The 21341-nt window shown below is 41.8% G+C and overlaps 1 protein-coding gene across 3 annotated transcripts in view; it reads right to left on the bottom strand.

Moving 5' to 3' along the window:
• bcam (basal cell adhesion molecule (Lutheran blood group)) overlaps positions 1-21341 on the bottom strand; it is a 47955-nt gene extending 26614 nt beyond the window's left edge. For 2 of the 3 annotated variants that reach the window (XM_086311229.1, XM_086311230.1), the window contains exon 1: positions 21074-21340. In XM_086311229.1, coding sequence (XP_086167355.1) covers positions 21074-21137 — 64 coding nt within the window. In that variant the 5' untranslated portion in view covers positions 21138-21340. Of the gene's footprint in view, positions 1-21073 lie in introns of all 3 variants that reach the window. The other variant, XM_086311228.1, reaches the window with a different exon arrangement.

The raw sequence follows: 21341 nt of genomic DNA, 5'->3' as shown, positions 1-21341 counted from the left end.
AGTGGTTAGGTTCCATACCACAAGCAGGTGCAACCCCCTACCTACCCACCCACCCAAAGTAGCTGAGACCCCAGCCAGGTAAGCTCTTACAGCATGTAGCTTCCCTCTTTCCCCACATTTTCTGTCCATATCTATGTCTAATAATATCTGTTTCTTCTAAACCTGGTTTCTTCATTACTTGTGTATAAATGTAGGATACACAAAGTAGAATAAGAACACACTCATGTCACACAACATGTCATACTCCAGATAAAGAAGCTGTTTCTCCAAAATGAAAACTTGCTGGCACCTCTGCCTTTTGCACTCAGGCCACATTGTGAGACAGAGGAGAGACGGAGGGCGGAGAGGCTGACTCAGTATAAATAAGGGGAGAGACATTAAGACTACAGTTAATCTCACTAAAAGGGTTAGGACAAAGTGCTGCTGCTTCTGCTGTCTCTCCCGTTTCCCCTCTCTCTCAATCCTTTAATCAATTCATTCTGCAAGTCATTTCCTAACATACTCTGCAGATAAATACTCTGCATAAAGTGGCTCTTATGCTCATTTACTGTAAGAAAAACCCCACCTGAACATTGCCATTACAGTGTTTATATATATGTGTGGGTCCTTGAAAATACAATGGCTTACAGTTTGACTAAGGTTAAAAAAACAAGAAAAAAGATACCAGAAGCCTGTGGTCGAGAGGGGAAGCAAGATAAGCTGTACGGTGAGGAAAAGGTGAAAGCCAACATGTCTCTTTGTGGGTCTTTCTCTTGTTGACCCTATTAACTAACACACACACACACACACACACACACACACACACACACACACACACACACACACACACACACACACAGTAAAGACTAAAACAGGTTGTCCTGAAAACCCATGTGTATATAATTACTTCTGAGCGCGGAGACGAATGTCTCACGGTCTATTTACAGAAGCCTATTTACGGTATCATACTGTAACATTCACAAACAGCGAAACAGACCCACATAAACACACCTGCCTGCCCTTCACATCTCAACAACTGACTTCCACAAACACTGCCTCCCTCCGTCACCTTTTTTTTCCACCTATCATTTCTTTCTGAATTGTAGTACCCAGGTGTTTTGTTGGTCTGACAAAGGCTCTGTTCCTGGGTGGATGGGTTATGCACACATTGCACAAGCTGAAGTCAACAAATAACACGGTGGGTATATAACAGCAAGACGCTAGAGCTCGCGTAGCAATCTTCTTTGTGAGCTTTCCTAACCTGAAAGCTGTTTTGGCAGTAATGTGAAGATGACAACACTCCTCTCTGATAATAAATTTTAACATCAGTTGAGGCTCCAGTGATTAATAAATATGTGCAACGTAATACGAGACAAACTAACGCTGCAAACAATGTGTTACTGCACAATGGGAACAACCATATTGTCTAAACGTAAACTCCAAATGACCTCACCAGTGGATAACAGAGGTTTTAAAATCATAGACTTAAACTGTCAGATTAAATGTCCAACTTGCTTACTAGGAGGAGTTTGCATGTTCTCCAGGTGTTTGCTTGGGTTCTCCCCAGGTACCCCTTAGATTCATTGGTAATTCTAAATTGCCCATAAGCATGAATGTGAGTTCTCTGTGAATTGTTGTCTGTCTCTCTGTGTTGGATTAGCGACTTGTCCAGTCTGTACCCCTCACACCCTATGGTAGTTGGGATATGCTTGAGCCCCCCTGTGACCCTGGATTGGATAAGCAGGAGAGGATGGATGATGGATGGATGGATGGATGGATGGATGGATGGATGGATGAATGATGGATGGATGAATGATGGATGGATGGATGGATGGATGGATGGATGGATGGATGGATGGATGGATGAATGGATGGATGGATGGATGGATGGATGGATGGATGGATGGATGGATGAATGATGGATGGATGGATGTGTGAACAGAAAACACCAGAGAGGAGTTTTCATTTTCACATGAAACTGGCATCTTGCAGTTAGCCTGTTTAGCACGATTTCTCCACATTTGCTTTTACTGATTAAATTCAGGGGGTGTTCATTTACCTTTTCTGCTCCACTTTAGGAGAACTGTCTAAGTCTTTCACATCTTTCACAGTCTTCTTCCCCAATCTCGCTCTGTCTGTTAGTAGGAGTGCTGAATAGCACTATATCCATTTCATTTTAGACACAGCCCTCCCTTCACTTCTAATGAGCCTTCATTTTGGCAGAAGAGATAGAAAAGCAAGAGAGAGGCACACCATTTCCACTACTTTAGCTGACAGCAGTTCCCTCTTGAATTCCTCTCCTAATACCCACATGGGACCAGACGAGAGGGCTGGAATAGGGAGAAAATGGTGGAACAAATGGATATCCACTCTCTCTATTAGCTTCCATTATCTGCAAGCATGATTTCATAACTGCCGACTAAAAGGCTGCTCTATGTGCCTGTGTTGTACGTTTGAATGTGTTCCTTGGCTAAGTCAGGATGCACAAATCTGGTGTGGACGGCTCAAAAACCAGAGAGAATTGCCCGTCTTTGTGTCCAAGCTGAAATACGAGTGCGCTTGCTGAATAAAGAGGGTCTTATAAGGGGGGTGAGAGTCTTCCTTAGGGGGTCAGTCAGTCGGGCATGACAAGAAAGGTACCGCTGTAATGAGATAACAGGCCGCTGGAGTACGCCTCGATTCATTCCTCTATTCTTTTCTTTCTCTGCGTCCCTTATCCTTTTGCTGTTTTCTTATCCAGTCATTGCTCCGTGTTTTAAAAACAGGCCATCGTGCTCAGCAGGCTGGTTAAGTCTGCGTGTAAGGAGCAGATAGAGGGATAGAGAGGAATGGGTAAACCCACTGGAAGGCAGATAGGGTGAAGGTGAAAGAAAAGAGCCAAAAGTGTGGTAATGACAGCTTTAAAAGGCACATGCCTCTTTGTGCCTGGAAGCTGACTAAAGTGCACGATAACAGCTTGGAAATCTTAATTTCTAGAAGAACCACAAAAAAAATGAAAATGAGGAAATGCAGAAAGGCAGTGGCCAAGAGATAGTGAGAAACAGTATATAGAGAATGGACCACTGCTCAGAGACAGGCTGGGTAAAGCTTAACTCCACTCCTCAGCCATCACAAAATTACCCTTCACCTGCCCTTCAGCTCTTCCCTCTTCTTAGGTCTTCATGGTCTGGACAAACAGACTAATACAGTGTTGACAGTGAAAACACTCGGTGTTTAAGAGGTACTGCGAGTCTCGGCTAAAGGTGAGCTCATTCAATTCGTGCTCGGAATATATGACTCTCGACTCGGCACACTATATGTTTTGTTGTTTCCTTAAGAACGGCAAAATTCACTGCCACTGCTGACCTCCATGCAGTATATCAGCAAAACCACTAGACTCTAACTTGTCTTCCTCACCTCTACTTACTAGATCAATTAGTCACTTGAGAAAAAAAAACAATTTTTTTTAGCATGTTTGGAGGGATTTATAGCTTTGATTTAGGGCAGCCAAAGTCATGATTTTATCTGAATGACGTGCTGTTTTCCTGACTGGCTTATCAACACTTGCTGTCCCAACAGCACATAAACCTGGGATTTAAAACGATGTGTCTAGCCCTGAATCTGCACTCTCCTGACTGACATACCTCACACATAGCAGACTGTTATGCATACACAGAGACAAAGAAACACACATTCACTATGTTTTAATGCCCTGCAACCACCCTCAACCCTACCTACCATGACCCCCACTTTCTGTTTTTTTGCCTATTATGGCGGATTAACTTATAATGCTTGGATGAACTTCAGTAAGTGTGGGGTACAAAGTCACACATCAATACACACACCAGCACTGGCTGGCTGGGTGGCTGGTAGATATGGTCACAAGCCCACTGGCACAGACACATGAAGCCTTCTGGACTACACCACGACACATGCGGGCATGCACACAGAAAATGTGTGCACACACAAACACGCATTTGCATACAGGAACCAGACTCCCATGGTGCAACAGAGGGAAAGGTGCAGAATCCAAACCAAAGCCTCGATTAATCCCCCTGATCCCTCAAAGATAGAATAATTCAGAGTTAATTACTATTCTCCATCATTTTCCTCCTCCTTCTTCTCCCTGATTTCTAAATCCACTAAATTCCCTCTTTTCCTTCATAAGGCAATCATTTGAATGTGCTGTCTACTGTAGATCCTTCTTTGTTTCTACTCCCACATTTCCATTTGTTCTTCCACTGGTCCTCCTGTGCCTTGGCACATTCTTCTACTACATCTTGACTAAGTAAAAAGAGAAGCAAATGTGCTTATAACACCACTCTTCCCTCTCCATTTTTCTCATTCTGACACACCCGTACATGCACGGGTTTTGGCAGCAGCTGACACAAAGTTTGGCATAGAGGTTGTGTCTTTGGAACCACGGTGAGTTTAATTAGAGTGGAGAGGGACCACATGGCTGACTGACTGGCTAGTGTTAGGCTGGCTGAGAGGCTGGGAACTGGAAAAACCCACTAACAACCACACTGTAAGACGTTAGGTGGTAGGAGAAAATATACACGGCCATGTGCACACATAGCTAACTGCAACATATTTATGGATGGAGACACAGTAGCTGCACACTCATTCGTATGCAGGCTGCTTTTCCAAATAGAATTCTGAGTCAAACTGATGCCAACAGTTTTCTCATGCAGATAACTCATTATAAAAATGAAAAAAGGCCTTACTGATAGTTAAAAGCATTCCACATCACTGTTCACATCCCACTGCATTACTTTTTTTTTCTTGCACGGTATTTTGCTGCATGTGAAGGACATATTTCAAACAAGGAAAGGAAAAAAGAATGAATTCCCACTAAGTAGTTTCTATTTTCTGCACCAACACTCCAAGACAGGCAAGCAGATAAGCTGGAGACTAGAAGATAGCGAGGTCCTAGCACTCAGCCACACATGGGTAGGGCAAGGAGACGGAAGAAAGATGTGGTATGCACACGCACACACATACATTTACACACCCAGTGAGCATATTTCAAATATCATTCAGCATATGGACAGGGCAAGCATACATATCATGACAAGCATTCAGATCATGTATTATACACACACACACACTGATTTTAATGCAATTCCAGAGGAATATGAGCTCGCACACAAATGCACATCTGAGTTAGGCAGACTGTTTTAACCTTCTAGCATTCTTTGCTAATCTGCAGTATAATGGCACACCTGTCTTCTCCCACTCTCTATTAGCTCTTCAGAAATACAGTGGGGGTTCAACAGAGGGAGAAAGAGTTGGGGTGGGTGGGGGTGGGAATATGGTGGCTCGGCAAATATATTCATGAACAAGCAGCTGTTCATCTCTTGATTAGATTTTTTTCACTTTCTTTATGCTTCCCCGTGTCCATTCTTACTCTTCCAGACTTGATCTGTTTTCATTAGGAACAGACTATTTTTTAAACAAGAGAAGCAGGGGGTCGCTTTTGCTTTACAGGGCTGTATGTTACCACAGTAACAGACACATAGGTTATTGTCATAGCTAGACAGGCATTATTGGTAAAAGCAGTATTGGGAATATGGGGTTTCTTCAGGGGCAGGGGCAGGTCAGAGATTGGAACCGTGCAGCCAGTGGGGTGAATAACTTGAGCAGTGGGTAGTCAAGAGTAGATAGGTAGGTCACATTATTATTGATTGCCTGACATTATGTGGACAACAGGGGAATCCACAGAGACAGACGAATAAATTGTGGCTTGACATCAAAGTCGAGCTGCTGACACTGAGCCTATAGGGGACAGAAACTGCCCAAGGCTGGATTAGAGGTGGATATATACACGGTGGCACGCACAGGGACAGAAATAAACACACAATGAGAACACTGTCGGCCAGTTACCTGATAAAACCAAGGTTGTAACGACAGAGCCTGAAAATTAAAATGGCAGAATGAAACACGAGGAAATGTCAACCATGAATAATTTCAATTTCAAGCTCTGATTTTTTTATGAAGCCACTTCTCATAAATTGGACATTTTTCTGACTTAGGCACCACTGATGTCTTACTCATTTACACATCAAGGCTCACCAGAGACTTTCAGAAGGTGCATTATTCCGGTCCTCATAAAATTCCAATCTGCTACCCCGTACATTTTTCACTTTCATTAATGCTTTATTAAATTATTATTCATAGCTTGGATGATGATGTGATTAGAAAAGAAATGGGAGACAACAGATGAAATAATTAGGCAAATGAAGCAAAGATTTAAATAATAATCATTCATTTTAATTTGAACGGATCTCGGGGACACTTTTCTGGTGAGTCTGCGAGATAAATCGGAAAGTAACCACAACAGGAGAGCAAAGTTATTTGAAATGTCCAACATGACAAGGCCACCCCTTCGGCAGGCCTTTCATCTGGAGTCATCAGGCTTGACTCAGAGGGCGCAATCTATCATTGTCTGTCAAATGATTGACCGCCTTTCCTTAGATAAGCTAACTGGAGCCTGGAGATAATATCTGGAATGTGTGAAACCCGAGAGAGACAAAACAACACGTGTCTCAACGTGCGCAGACCTGCAGGTCCAGGAGATGGAAAACAAAGATACTGCGGGGCTAATGTGTGGACAGGGGGAGGGGGAGGTACAGGTGAGGGCTCTCGAGTTTGCTGGAAGAGTCAAAGAAAGAACAAATCAGCGGGGTGTTGTCATGGAAAGAGAATGCGACAGATGAATGTTGGTTGGTCAATGGGAAGTGAGTAGAGGCTGAGAGGGGAGAAGGTTAGACGGAATAATGTCAATGAAAAATGTCTAACCCAAACTCTGCTCCCCTACCATGCTTTTGAACCACAAAGCATTCGCAGTCCCTTTTTATAACCCAGACAACACAAAAACAGATTGGACCTATTCTATGCCAGTTCTCCGTGATAACACGGTGCCTGTGGCCTGCTTTTCGCAGAATAAAACACAGGACCATTAATCCTTTTCGTCTTTTTAATGGTGTACATATTCAAGGTCAAATGCTGATGTGTGATGTGTTTGGCTTCCCATGAGATCTTCACACCAGATGGATCTCTGACCCTTTGAGTTGTGCTTCTTTTCACAAAAACACAGCAAACACACACTACAAATCATCCTAACATGAATACACAATACATATAAATGTACAATTATGCAAGGCCTTTGTTTGCCACAGACATTTCATCAGTATAGTGGTCTTTAGTATGGTTTCTCTTTTGATAGAAAATGGCGTGCATGAGAGCAACATTAGCACATGAGTCATCATCTAAAATTAGGCTCATTTTTGAAAGGTTGAAACTAACTGGGGGGGAGGGGATTCGTTTAATGTTAAAAGCTTAAGTGTGTTTGACTATTTTCAGATAATTAAAAATAAATCATTAGATTTTTGATCATTTTGATCATTTTTAGCTTTTTATCATGTCAGGATTTGTTACTTTTCTGTAATTTGTAGCAGTACAGACAACACGTATCTTTGGGTCACGAAGCACAGGAAATAAAGACGTGCAAACATGTGACAGCCATGCGACACTGTGTGACAGTAAATGATCGTTACCAACTATTCTTTCTTTCCATTTTGTTATCAGATGCAAACAAACATCCCATCTCTTCTTGCAACATCCACGTTTGTCTCAAATTCTCATGCAAGATACCATATCAAGGAAAACAAAACATTTATGAAGTTAGAATGACTCGAGTGATTTCATGAAGAGATTACAGAGATTACAGAGATGACAGACGCTGACAGGAAGGAAAAAAACACTAAAGTAAATACACCAGACTGGCCTGGAGATGTGAAGCTAATTTTCAGAGATACAAAGATCAAAGGAAAAATGAAGCATATGAAAGGAGTGTGTCAGGGTGTCCTTGTATCACTTTAATCATGGCTGCAGCATACCACAGAGGCTGACTGTGTGGAGAGTGATTTGTTCCTCTTCTTTAATTAAAGTGTGGAGAAAAGTCATATTAATGAACACTAACTTTCAGTGATTAAATATTGGTCTGAGAATCCTCAACAACACCAGAAAATATATTCTTGACTATCGTTGTTTTCCTTGAAAACACATTCTCTGTTAAATTACAATATAAAGCTCTTAGCCTGAAAGAAAATCCTGCTTTCTGACCCAGTAGGCTTGCTTTGGGTTTTTTACAGAAGCCGATGGTCCGTGTGGGCATCGTAAGTGCTGGTTGTTTAGCATAATGGAGGAAATAAAACATCATATGTTTGTAAGCCAAGGATTGCTGTGCACATCCAAGAGAAGGAGGTTTCTGTAAGTTTTCAGGGGTGTTGAAGAACAACTATCGACACCTCTACAACCCTGGCACCATCCATCCCCTCTAAGAATCAGGTGATGTAGTGACATGAACACATGTGATGCTAGAAGAAGGAAGATAGCATTGATGAATGGTTAAAGAACAAGGAGAAGAAAAGGGAGTCAAACAAAGGGTAAAGGACTGGAGATAACAACCACGATCAAGATGGAAAAAGATAAAAGTGCTTTTATGTTTTGCTAATTTTGAAAGCAACATATGGGAAATGAAAATCAGCGCAATGTATCACCCATTGCTAAACTGAAGTGAAAATTAAGAGAAGGGGGTGAAATGAAATACATCCTGAATATTACCAGACATCTGCGACCTTCTGGCTATATCCATAGCTGTTAGCTATTCCTTTCATTACGGGAATGGGGGTGGGGGAGGTGGAGAGCAGAGGGGAAAGCAGACGTAACGCAACTGAACTCATTTTAATAAAACAAACTCAAAGGTGATGACGCTGCCTTACCGGATCTCGACTCGTCATCATCCATACTTTACTGATAAAACTGCTTTCAAGATCACGAATGTAAAGTATTCAATTTACATTTTCAGAATTGTTTTCATGATTATATTTTGAGTTAACAGTGTTGGGAGGTTTTCTGAAAGAATGTATCTTGAGTCCGTATGTCAGAAAAAAACACAGAACTGCATGCTGTTGTAAAACCTATAATTAGATACATTCTGCAGTTATGTTGGGTGCTCTTGGGCAAATCTTGACATTTATGATGGGGTGTTTGAGAGAGGTTTTCACTGGCAAGTAAAAGCTTGTCCATACAGGTATAAGGCAGGGGTAGAATGAGGAGGAAAGAGGGGGGTATCTGTCAAATCCTTGAAGAAGCAAGTAATACTAACCAGGTGTGACCTAAGGAATGTGAAAGAGAGGTGAGCTAAGTTGATGGACAGGAGACGTGGAAGCTGTCTGTCATTAGACCTCCAGAATTTTCCATGACTTCAGCGATCCATCTCTAAGCAGAAATGCAGCTGGAAGGGAAGCGGGGCCAACCATGTGTCTCAATAATGAGCTGTGAGATACAGGCTGAGGTAGCAGGGAGACACATGGAGGTAACACTTTAGTTTAAGTTTTAGCCATGCACAAGTGAAGGCAGATGACTCGAAAGATTGGGGACAGTGTGTTCCTAAGATTAAAGAGGTTTTATACTCAGAGTATACATTCAGCATACTAGCACCCAGATGCTCACCACCCTTTCCTGTCATGAATCACACCAACTGGTTGCTTCACCTCTAACATTTCACAAATACCAGGAAACATATGGAAGCTGAACAGAATATAGTTTATATACACGAATTAGAGCTGCAACGAATAGTCAATTAACAGAAAATTAAGGGACAGCTACTTGAAAAAGAGTTTATAGCAATTTGGGGAAACCTTTCTATTTAGTAAAGATGGAGGAGGTAAACATTTGCTGGACTCATTGGTGGCTAAATATGCCCTTATTAACTACTGAAAAAAAACCAGACTTCTTTCAGCTGCTCTCTTTAGGGGTCACCACAGCAGATCATCTTCCTCCATCTCACGCTTTCCCTACCATCCATCCCCTCATGTCACACAAGCCCACTGCATGTCCTCCTTCACTACATCCACAAAATCTCTTCTGTGTTCTCTGTCTTCCTCTTTCTTCCTTCCTGGCCATTACTGTAATTACTTTACATGAATTTCGCATAGTAAACTCTACCTCTCAGTAATACGCATTATAACTGCATGTAAAAGCAATCGATCACAGTTTCTATATTCATCTGATAATTTATTCCATTTTGGATTGTGCTACACCAGAAGCCAGTTGCAGCAAACAAAGAAAAACACTACAGTGTATCAGTGTTACAGTATAATGTGGTCTATGGGCAGACCTGTGGACCAAGCCTGGCTCAGCCTGATATGGCAGCTTGTTTCCATGGTCCAGAGCCAAGCAGCCAATCATTTGGATATTGTCTCATGTTTGTACTGGAGGCTTTAGCTGCCCTTTGTGAGTCAACTGACTGATAATCCACTGCAGGGGCTCTGACCACATAGTCGAGTGGGAATAGATGACGAGAAACAGCAGAAGAAGGCCCTGACACTGGGATGTGGTGTAAAAAGTCAAATGAGCGAAACAAAATTGAAGGACTACCAATGATGATAGCAGTAGCAAGAAAAGATATGAGGACATAAAAGTAGCTGAATGAAGGTGAAACAGGCAAAAAGGCCTGGGTGGCTAATAGGAGAGATAAAAAAAAAAGAGATAATGTGAAAGCGTAAGATACAGCCGGTGCAATTAAAATCTTAAGTCTATGACTGTACGGTTCTTTCTGCTTCACCTGTACCCACTGCCAGTTTCCTCCTTCCTGCTAAACTAGCTAACTGTGCATTGGGAGAAAGCCAAGAAAGAGTGGAAAACAGGAAGAAGTGGGTAGAAGGGGAGGATTATTCAGTGAAGGACAGTCAGTACTGCTTTGATACTTGGATATAACCAAGGCGGGAGAAGAGAGAGCAGGCTGATAGCAGCAGGAAGACAAGCATGACATTGTTTGGCTGGTAGCATCATAACCATAAGGTCTGGATCTCCTCAAACTGCTCCTAGCATGAAGCACCTCCAAGTGTATATAAGCAGAGAGTTAGCATTAGCTTTGCTTATTCCAGCACCCTGAGCCTTAACTATCTTTGCCCTGTCATGCCGATAGTGGGCCGGGCTTTGGTGCTCTTGTGAACCGTTACACCAACTGCCCCTTTATCTGTGCCAAATAGGCACACATACACACAAACACAAACAGATGGGGCGAGGTGGAGAGTTTGTATGTGGGTGAGGGGCTACAGAAAAGGGTGTATGTGATAGATGGTAGATTTTTGGCTAGCTTTAACCTGCTAACTTCCTTGCCAAGGAGAACAGGCTTTTTCTCTGACAGGCTGGATCATATACCACCAGCTGGTAAACTAGGAGCCACAACCATTGCAGCGTCGTATGATACACTGTAAATCAAAAAAAGACAGAGTCTAATAAAAGAAACTATCACTGATCAAAAAGAGAGAAGTTAAGCTAGCATCCTTAAGAGAGAAAAAAAGATTAAAGAAAATTTTTCCTTATGTTGAAGCAAATGGGGGGAAAGCCAGTAAGAGTTAAGAATGAAAATGAAAGAGAAAAGAAAAAGTGGGATTGTTCAAGCCGTTGAGGACCCTTTCTGCATTCTCGTGTGGGCTTGCCTACAAACTCACCACTGTCCCATCACAAGCTGGCACTGCCATTGACATGGGATTGAACACACACACACACCTATTTATAACTTCTGTTAAGTCCGGATTCTAAGTTATGTTGGGGTTGCAGTAATGTTCACATGCTTCTAACAGCTTTAGCTGCTTCAAGTGACGAGTGCCCACACACAGAGCAACGTCTGGCCCCACACCCAGCGCGAACTCTCCCCTTTGTGACATGTACACACATCTACTAGTTCTGTTAATGTGGTTTGCATTCTAGACATGAACTCCCACATAGTTACAACTATAATTCAGTAAGTACCATACTTCACTGGGCAACCCTGCTGCCTTCCTCTGCTCCCTTTACTCGGCACCTCCTCTCTTCGACATGCCTCCTTTCTTTCCTTGACTCTCTCCCTGTCTTTCTTTCTCTCTCTGCTATGTGTGTAATCTGCCCAGTATTAATACCTGCATTCCAACAGCCTACAGGAATGCCTTAACAATGTAGCACTGTTCAGGTGCAGAGAGTCCTTGTAAAATACATAACACAGTGAAGCTCTGAGGAGTCCCAAAGCTACAGCATGTGTGAACGGTTGAGTGGAATACACTTGTATCTTACCCTGCCTCATAGCTTCTGTCTCTGCTATTACTCTACTACTATCTACTACTACTGCCTAAAAACCTCTCATGTCACATAACCTCTAATCAGGACAATGTATGAAAAAAAGATGATTAAGTACACTTGTTCACATACAGAGGTCTACAAATCCAGGGTGTAGGAGAGATCACATAAAAAGCTGAGATATGCAGCTTCATTTGTATTCACTAGTATAATTATCATTCAAGTGATGATAAATTATGTCATCTTTTATGCACAGATCCAAATTAGAGATGCAATCATAACTTTTTTTTGTCTTTCTTCAATATTGCTATAGTTAAAATAGCAATTAAATGATTACAGCATCAATTCGTAGTTGCACTCCTAGTTTAAATCAATAATTCCAAGCAAAATAAGCCCTTATATGCTTAGCTCTGTGTATGCAGTCTGCTTTTGTTACGTGATTGATCATATTGTGATGAAGTTCAATGTGGGAGCATATTTTAGTTATCATAATATTGATTTCTAGCTGTAAGAAGAAGGGAGCGATGAAAATGAAAAGCACTGACATACCGAATGCTCCATCATCCTCCCATCCTCCCTCTATCCCTCCCTCTGCCTGTCCCTCTTTGTCAGGCCTTATTATTGAACATGTGTCCTCTCTGCCCCTGCCATTAACCAATCCCACCCTCACACACAGCTTTCAATGCACAGGCACACGCATACACACAAAGAGCAGTGCACACGCCTAGACTGCTAATCAACATGAAGAGTTGGCATATCTTTCATCATTCTCCGCGGAGACAAATCTCAAAGAGTATGAGTGTGTGAGGATGGTGTGAGTGGGAAATGGGATCAAAGCAGGTCCACCAAACTCCTATCCTAGACCTCTCAGCCTCTCTCAAAGACCAAATACCCAGTCTCATGATTCACAAGTGCTCCATCAAATTACTGCATCAGTGCATAGAACGCTTAGGTCCCAACTGCTTGATAATAATTCAGTAAGAATAATGGTTAAGTAAATGTAGTCTTAATGCTGCACTATGCCTGCTGGGGCAGAATGCGAGATGCTTTTGCGGCAAACTACTAGGAATATAATTACTTTAGTCCTTAATAACAAGAGACTAAATCAATTAGGCACTATGTTAGTCTGCCATTATACCCACAATAACTATCCATCATATCATGATTGTTGTTCCGAAGAATTCACAGACATGCAATTGGGGAGTCATTTAGCCGATGGAGTCATAACCCAATTGAACGCTATTGATTTTGGATGTAATATTCATATGGGCCAGGAACACATTTGGACATTTTTCTGTTAGACTAAATAAAAAATGAAAACATGAAAGTTGACTCCTCTTGTATTACCCAAATATGGAGGCAACCGGGGAACAAACCCACACGGTTCAGTTTCGGCGCTGCCAACAAAGACGGGCATGAATGCTCTCTGCTACTGCACCAAACTGATGCAACTTTACAAATACTGTTACAAAATCAGAAAGTTGCTGCTCAGCGAGTCAAACCCCTTCTGGTTTGAATATTGTCATTAGCTGAAATGTCAGTTATAGAAAAAATGACTCCTTTTCCTCACTGCACCGAAAACCCACGGATTTGAGAGATGCTGCTTCTATTGGCGCATTCTGCTTGAGCTGTGGTGATGTTTCGACAACACATGCTCAGGAGGATAAAGGATGCATGTATTAGGTCCTGATGGGGTTGATGGACAGATAATGGATGAAATATTAAAAAAAGAGGTTACTGGATCAGAAACACTAATGAGTTTGAGAGACGTAGAGAAGTTAAAGTCGAGAGCAGCAAAGAGACTGACAACCAAATTCCAGAGAGAAATGCAACAGAGCAAAAGAGACTTCCACAAGATGGGACTTGCGGAGAACATTAACAGTCAGGACATTGAAACGTTACTCCTCCACTCTTCTCTTTCAAACTCAAGTTCACACAGGCAGAGAGGAGCAAAGAAAACTTAAGTGTTATGGTCGATGCTTCAGCTTCGCTCTAGTAAAGTAAAGCCTCCATAAAACAAAGGCCAACTATGTCCTCAGGTGAATTCTTTAACTCAAAGCCTCTGAAACTGACACTGGAGCTGTTCAGTGACTATATTATGGACTTGCTCTCAGGTAACATGCTCTCACACATAAAGGCATGAAGTCATAGAAAACATCCAATTCAAAGAACCAAACACCCACAAAGGTGTTTGCTAGAGGTGTAACACAAACACCGCCTCTGAGCCTAACCCACAGATGCCTCCACAAGCCCCCTCCCCCTCCTCCGCATTCTGCTTTACCTCTTCCTTCCCATTGCAAAGGATTAATGTTCACTACTCCAGTCTCCCAGGTCCCCATGGCCTAGTTAAAGCAATAAGATCTCATTGTCAAACAGTGACCAATCATACTGGAGAGGTTAACCACTGGTGTTTAACCATTAACTAGATTAAACTCAAGGGGCACAAGAATGTTCTGACAGATGCAACAGGGTGATAGGGCATGAAATGTGGCTTAAAAGACAGATTACTCATTGAGGTTTGGGAAAACCACCGGAGAAGTTTGAGTAAATAGAAAAAATTCAGTTACCTACTGAACTTCAAGTCACCCTCATCTCCTTCTTATCATTATGTGATACAGATAAAAGAAGTAAAAATCCCTCGAGGCTCCACTATAGTGCAGCCCCACCCTCGAAACAATTCCTGGGAGAGGGGTCCATTCAGGTCTCTGTCCACATTTAGAAAACTATACTTTAGTGGCACATGAAGTGTGTAAAATTTCACCCTCATTTTTCAGTAGCCTTTATTAAAATGTTTGATAAATACACAATGAACCACAGACCAACCAAGTTTAGTTCCGAGTGCATTCACAGCACCAGTTCTACAATTTTACTCTCGCCTTTCGCCATACCAGACAAAGCCAGTGGTATGGAAAGACACAAGGTGGTAATGGACCCCAAGTGTTAGTGTGTGAAGGAAGGGGGGTGACAGGGCTTTTTTGGAGGGGTTGCATTCAACAACTGCTGCTGAGGCAACTGTTGATGTCTGAAAAGCAACAGCTTGCGGGGCTCCCTGAGGACCTTCTGCCAGCCAACAGTCAGATGGAGGCTTTAAGGTTGGAGGGGCACAGGGGTTAGGATTTCTTCTCCACTGCCAAGAAAATGATCTTCTTGGCCACAGATGCAGGCTTTCTCCGTGACATTCCCCGTTCCTAATTGGCATTCGTCAATCCAGACACACTCAGCCTGACTGATCTTACTCCCGCTATCTCTGCCTTTATCACTTTTGTCAGTTTTATCTGTCTCTTGGCTGCTATTTGATTGCCGAAAACTACTGCACAGGACAGGATTTGCGAATCCATGTTGTGTGGCAGAAACAAATGACTGTAGCTCGTTTTTGTTTTATGGCACAGATTAAAACACTGGATATATAAAAGAGCTCAAGCCATTGCTCCTATTTTGTACCTTCCTCCCCCAAACACAGTGAGACATAACGGTTTTTATCTGCATGTTGCTCCGGCACTCTCGTGCTAAATGGACTGGTAGCACTTAACCTCGTCTCTTGAAAAAGCTTTGTGTGAATTTTCAATTTTGCTGCAACCCTGAATTGCAACCGCCAGCCCCAATTTGCCACCACATATACACATTTTGAGGCAAGGACGCACAATTAAGGAAGTGCTTCTTTTCAAGGTTGTATTTGAAATTACCCACTGCTGTCAACTTCCTCCCCTGGGGTAAGAAGAACAAGACTACAAAGTGGCAAGACAATAGTGAGCTGTAATCATCTCTCATCCCATCCCTTGATCTGTCTCCATCCTACCCTTCCTCTCCGCTTCCTTCCTTCGTTCTTTACACATCCACTAATGGCAAGCCTTAAAACAAACAGGCCAAACCATATGATTACATTGGTTACTGCTTAATATTTGTGGCATTATTATAAAGTAGTAGCTTTAATATTTTTCTACTAAAACAAATCGAAATAAATATTCAAATGCAAACTGTGACAGAGACAGACATGATTACTGAAATGAGTGCACTGGAAAGTGCAAAACAAGGACGTGTCTAGTGGCCAAAAATCTGTCATATAACAGCTCTAGAGATGGGTGTAAAAGCAACCAGAAGCCTCACCAACAAAATAAAGAAAAAAGAAACATTAAATCTTTATAAGTCATAATGCAGGGACTTAGATATATAAAGATCAAGATATAAAGACCAACCAGACCAAGACAGCATGTAAAGCAGACAGAGGAATACAAAGATGAGACAAGTAATAAGAAACATGATTATAGAGTGAGAGAGATGGGAACATAGACAAAGCAAATCTGGAGAAACAGACCTTTTGTTTGTTTGTTTGCGTGTGTGTGTGTGTGTGTGTGTGTGTGTGTGTGTGTGTGTGTGTGTGTGTGTGTGTGTGTAATCACAGTTTTGCCTTGCCATTCTGACACTCTTGTTATATATGAGAGTGACAAAAAACTTTTCCATTACATTTGCGAGCCACATCCTTCTCTCGTTCTTACTGACTGATTTTTCCAAGATTAACCACACAGTCTACCATCTGTAGATTCCCAGTAGACTATCAGGGCTGAGTGCCAGCTCACGAGCTAACATTAGCGCCCTATCGAACTGCTGCAAAGGGCTTTAACGTTTTACTCACTGCGAATTATAAACACTAGCGGGCATGCTAAAATTCCCTTCTCTAAACCCAGTGATTACTAAATGGACTTCCAACCACAAGTCAAACCTGAATGTGCCCTTTACTTTTACTGAATAATGTTCAATTTGTGGCCAGAGGTTGTTCGACTGAGTCAAATCCATTTAAAGCACAAGAATGCAACCTGGCAGTGAAGAGTCTCCAGCTTTTCACCTATAAAACTGTCTCGAGATGGTGAGGTGAAAAGCGCATTTTAACTGTTTGTTTATATGTGGATTACTGCCTGTGAATTGTGGTCAGAGGGGGCTTTAAAGTGAGAAAGGAAGTCCTCCATAGAATTTGAGGTGAAGACAAAACAAACACACACATCGCAGGGCAAGCTATGACGCGTCCACAGGTATGCCTCTCATTCCATCAGTGATTTATTTCGTTACTGTTACACAGACACATATATTCCCAAACATCATAATTACAGCCTTCCAACTCCAAACCCACCACCCCTAGAGGCTTAAATAACACTGAGATACGTATGTTGCTTCTTCCCAGTATTGAACATCAGACTCCAGTGCAGTGCACATTAACTAGGTATCTATGTTTTTGGGTTCTTTCAGTGCAAACATATCCATTGTAGGATTCACAAATTTAAGAATGGATACAAGCGTGTGGTTCCTCAAAATTCAAACCAAGTGACCCAGGACAGCCGTGAAAAAGGTCTTCTAGATTCTACCTCCTTGCGGCTAAATGGCTCTTTTTCTGACCTAATACCATAATAATTACACATCACTGCAGGGGGTGCACTTTTGAAGCTGGTCTGGCAGGGGGCACAGAAATTAAACGTGAGGAAATGACTGTGGGAATTAGGGCGGTGTTAGACAAAGAGGCTGACCGTACATGTTAAGGGATAACACCTTGAACTCAGCTGATGCTTGTCACAATGATTCTCTTCACTTGTTCGTAACCATCTTGACTATCTTTAGTAGTTTTTACCATAATCCCACAGTACTTTTCATTAGGATAAAAAAAAAACCTTTACAGTCACTTTAATGTGTGTGTTTTACAACACAAACAACACAAAAACACTGACAACAGAACTTTAAGAAACTTTTTCTCCAAAAAAGGAAGCACAGCATGAGAAAGGATGAAAAGAGTATGGGCACCACGACCACATGTTCCTTTACATTACCACTGGCTGATCATAGCTATGGTGTTAACACAACTTATGCAAATACCCACTAACAAATTTTGATAAACTTATTTTTGACATATACAAAACAACTAAGAAGCCACTGTTGACTATAAATATACTGTATTACAGGGCACTTTTTGAGGCGTGAAGGGTCCAATTGGAAATAAAATATCCATTAAAGTAAGTGAACTTAAGAAAACACAAGGTAAAAAGCTTAATGTTTGGTTAAAAATGACAGATTCTGATTTTTTTTTTTAATTCATGAAAACTGCATTTGTTTCTATTAGGGATGCCAGAGAAAGACATTGCAGGAAGCATAGTGTGAGAAAGTCAACCACCATCTTTCTAACACCAACACCACAGGCTCTTTCTAACACCACAGGTTGGTCACAGATAAAAAGTTGAGACAAACATTTACAGTAAATTCCCACAAAAAATACTCTTATCATTTTTGTCATACACACAACCACAAAGAACGCACTGTTGACTTAAACTCTGCTTTTCTTTACTCTGCATCACAGAGTGTGTCTTCTAGAGGTATTGGGGGGTGTGGGAGGCGATAACCTGTAAGTATACTTAAAACAGCCTTAAACTTCAGCAACTTTACTGTTTATATTTTACAAAAGCAATAACACAAAACACTAACTTCACCAATTAAATTTTTTCTAATTGCTTTTTTTTGTCTCAGCTGTAAATATTGTGTTGCTAATTTCCAACAGACTTACAAATTTTTTCAATGCTGATTCCTACGGGAGGAATGTGTGAGTGAACGGGTCAGTGGGTCAGTATGACTCAGGGCGTCAGCATGCTGAGCACCTAAGGGTGATCCAGGCTGCCATAGTACACATACACATGTGTCACTTAAATAATTACTGGCATGCCCATACATACGGCCTTTTTCCTTTTGAGTAAACTAAGAGCATGTGCATCCAACACATCCAATGCAGAGGTGCCCGTTGGCTCCAGTACACATAGATGGTAAGACCTAAAATAAATAAATAAATAAATCCTAAGCCTCTATAAACTGTATCCGTCTTTAGCACTCAGACTGTGATAGAAAAAAAGTAGAAATAAATATCATTACCAAAAGAATAATTTTACTGTCCTTTTACATTTTAACCTCAGAAATAATTATGATATCTTTTAATAGTCCAACTTTTCCAGTGACTGTAATCCTCTCTGACCTTCTTCGTTGCACACTTTGAAGTTCTGTAACTCCTCACTTCCTTCACTGTTCCTGTCAAAATGTTTACAGTCAGTAGAGGGTGCTGTCATGGTATCTGTGGCTATCATGAGTGGTTGTACCATTTGTAGATAACTTTTTTTCCCATGCCCGAACAGTCTCAAACAAACTATAAAATATGACTACCGGGTGGTTTATATTTGTGCATCTGTTCTATTTAGCTCAGGTCCATGTTCACCACTGACACAGTTGGAGCTTGCACTGCTTGCATGTAGAAAATGGAAATGCAAGTGGAAGTGAAATGCCCTGACTGGCATTAAAGTTTAACTTCTCCTATGTGCACAATCTCTACTTAAGAGACAGCAGACTTGAGAATGTAGGTCTGTATGAAACAATCCCAAGATAACAAGATGGTATTATTAGACAAAGCCAAGCCAAAAGAAAGACAAAGAAAAAGAGAACTTCGACAAACTTTACCTCCAAGGAAAAAAGGAAAGGAAAGATTTATCCTCAGACTTAAGTAGACCTTCCAGCAGCAACTCTAGGGCGTGGCACAGAGGGAACGGGGCAGGCGGGTAGGGGGGAGCACAGCACCTGGAGCCAAGCCTTTAAATCAATGCGGCACAGCTGCCTGATGCGTGATGCACTACTTACTTCATTAATTACAGGGCACTTTTTTTGTAGGTACCTGTTTAAAGCTCAATAAAGGGCAAACAGACAGCAAAGCACAACTGTTGTGATGTGATGCAGGAAACAGAGTGTAAGAAAAGACAAAAAGATAACCATCATCCTTCAGGTCATCTTAAGTGCTGAACCCACAATGTCTATTATTGCCATAGACAACCAAAAAGCTACCACTCTTGACTACACCTCTACCTTTCTCATGCATGTGGTAAATGCCAAAAAAAAATCATGATGTAGTCGATGTTTTAAGGAAATTAAGCAGTGAAATATTACAGTGATATTATGAGGAGAGATCGCCTCAGCCACACTTAGAACAGCTATAAACCTGATGCAGCTCCACATCATCTCTCTGAAATATGGGCTTTGATCACAATCCTAAACTTTTCTCTGACAAAGAACATGCAAGGCTAAAATCAAGTTGCATTTAAACTGGCTTAGTTTCCCTGGCAGCACCTAGGGGTGCTTAGGGTAAGGCTCACTGCCAACACAGGAGACAGAAAATCCCGCAGATCAGACATCAACTAGAAACTGCAAACTGGAAACTGCACCGCAGCAGCCAGACGTGAATGAGACAGAATAAGAGAGGAGCAACATGGTCTTCACAATAAAAGCTTATGACTTTCACTTCAGGGTAAGAGATTCACTGAAGTGATCAGAGGATTTAAAGCTTTTTGTAGATTCTCTTCCAGCTACAGGCTACTTTATCTGAACTTGGACATCTTTTTTTCTTGTTGGGGGGCGTTTTGTTTGTTTGTTTGTGTGTTGTTGTTGCTGTTGTCGGGTTTTTTTTTGGGGGGGGGGGGGGGGGGGGGTAGCACATCAAACTAACGTACCGCAGTCAAAAAGTGCATTTAGCTGCAGAAATGCAACTCCCGCACATCCACACAAAGCCAAAGGTGCAACACGCAACATCCCGTTAGTGAACAACTCATCGAGACTGCGCGACCTGTGTCTGGTGCAAAGCTGAACCGGGAATAAATCCGGTTTCCACTAGATTCGGTTTGTCCTGCTTCACTCATTTGTAAATAAGTCGGTTACGGTTTCTCAGGAAAAAACAATAAATTACAGACACGGCAAACTTAATGAAATAGCTCAGAACTTAATAAGCCGCTGCGGCACGCAGCCGACAGACAGGTTTGTGGCTTAAGCGGCGGACATCTCAAAGTCGGACTCCCCTACTAAAAAAAAGAAAGTATACATTTTCAGCCCGAAGGCATAGAAATCCTATCAGCACGCTGTCATCAGCATGGGAAAGTTAATCAGGAGTGAGTCCGTTTAAAATATAACGGAAAGTACTAAAGACACTTACCTTGAAATACCCAGAGGAGCAAGGTGCACAAGAGCAGCGTGCGTCCGTATGTTATCCCGTCCATGGCCGCGTTTCCAACTTTTTCGGGAAAATGTCTTTTAAGGGTGAACAGAGTGGAAATGTTGCACAGCAGCAAGTCGTTTCTTCTTTAAACGCTCCAAAGCTTTCTGAACCTCTCTCACTCTCTGTCGCTCGCTCACTCTGGAAAATGAGTCCAGCGCACTCTTCGTGTCTCTCTCACACACACACACGGAAATTTGATGCTGGT

This window comes from Aulonocara sp. 'chitande type north' Nkhata Bay, linkage group LG11 (assembly GCF_057382095.1).
Source record: "Aulonocara sp. 'chitande type north' Nkhata Bay isolate Kocher_YH1m ecotype deep benthic linkage group LG11, A_spYH_male_GT1.1, whole genome shotgun sequence".
NCBI classification, from domain to species: domain Eukaryota; kingdom Metazoa; phylum Chordata; class Actinopteri; order Cichliformes; family Cichlidae; genus Aulonocara; species Aulonocara sp. 'chitande type north' Nkhata Bay.
This window is presented reverse-complemented; position numbering and strand designations above follow the sequence as displayed.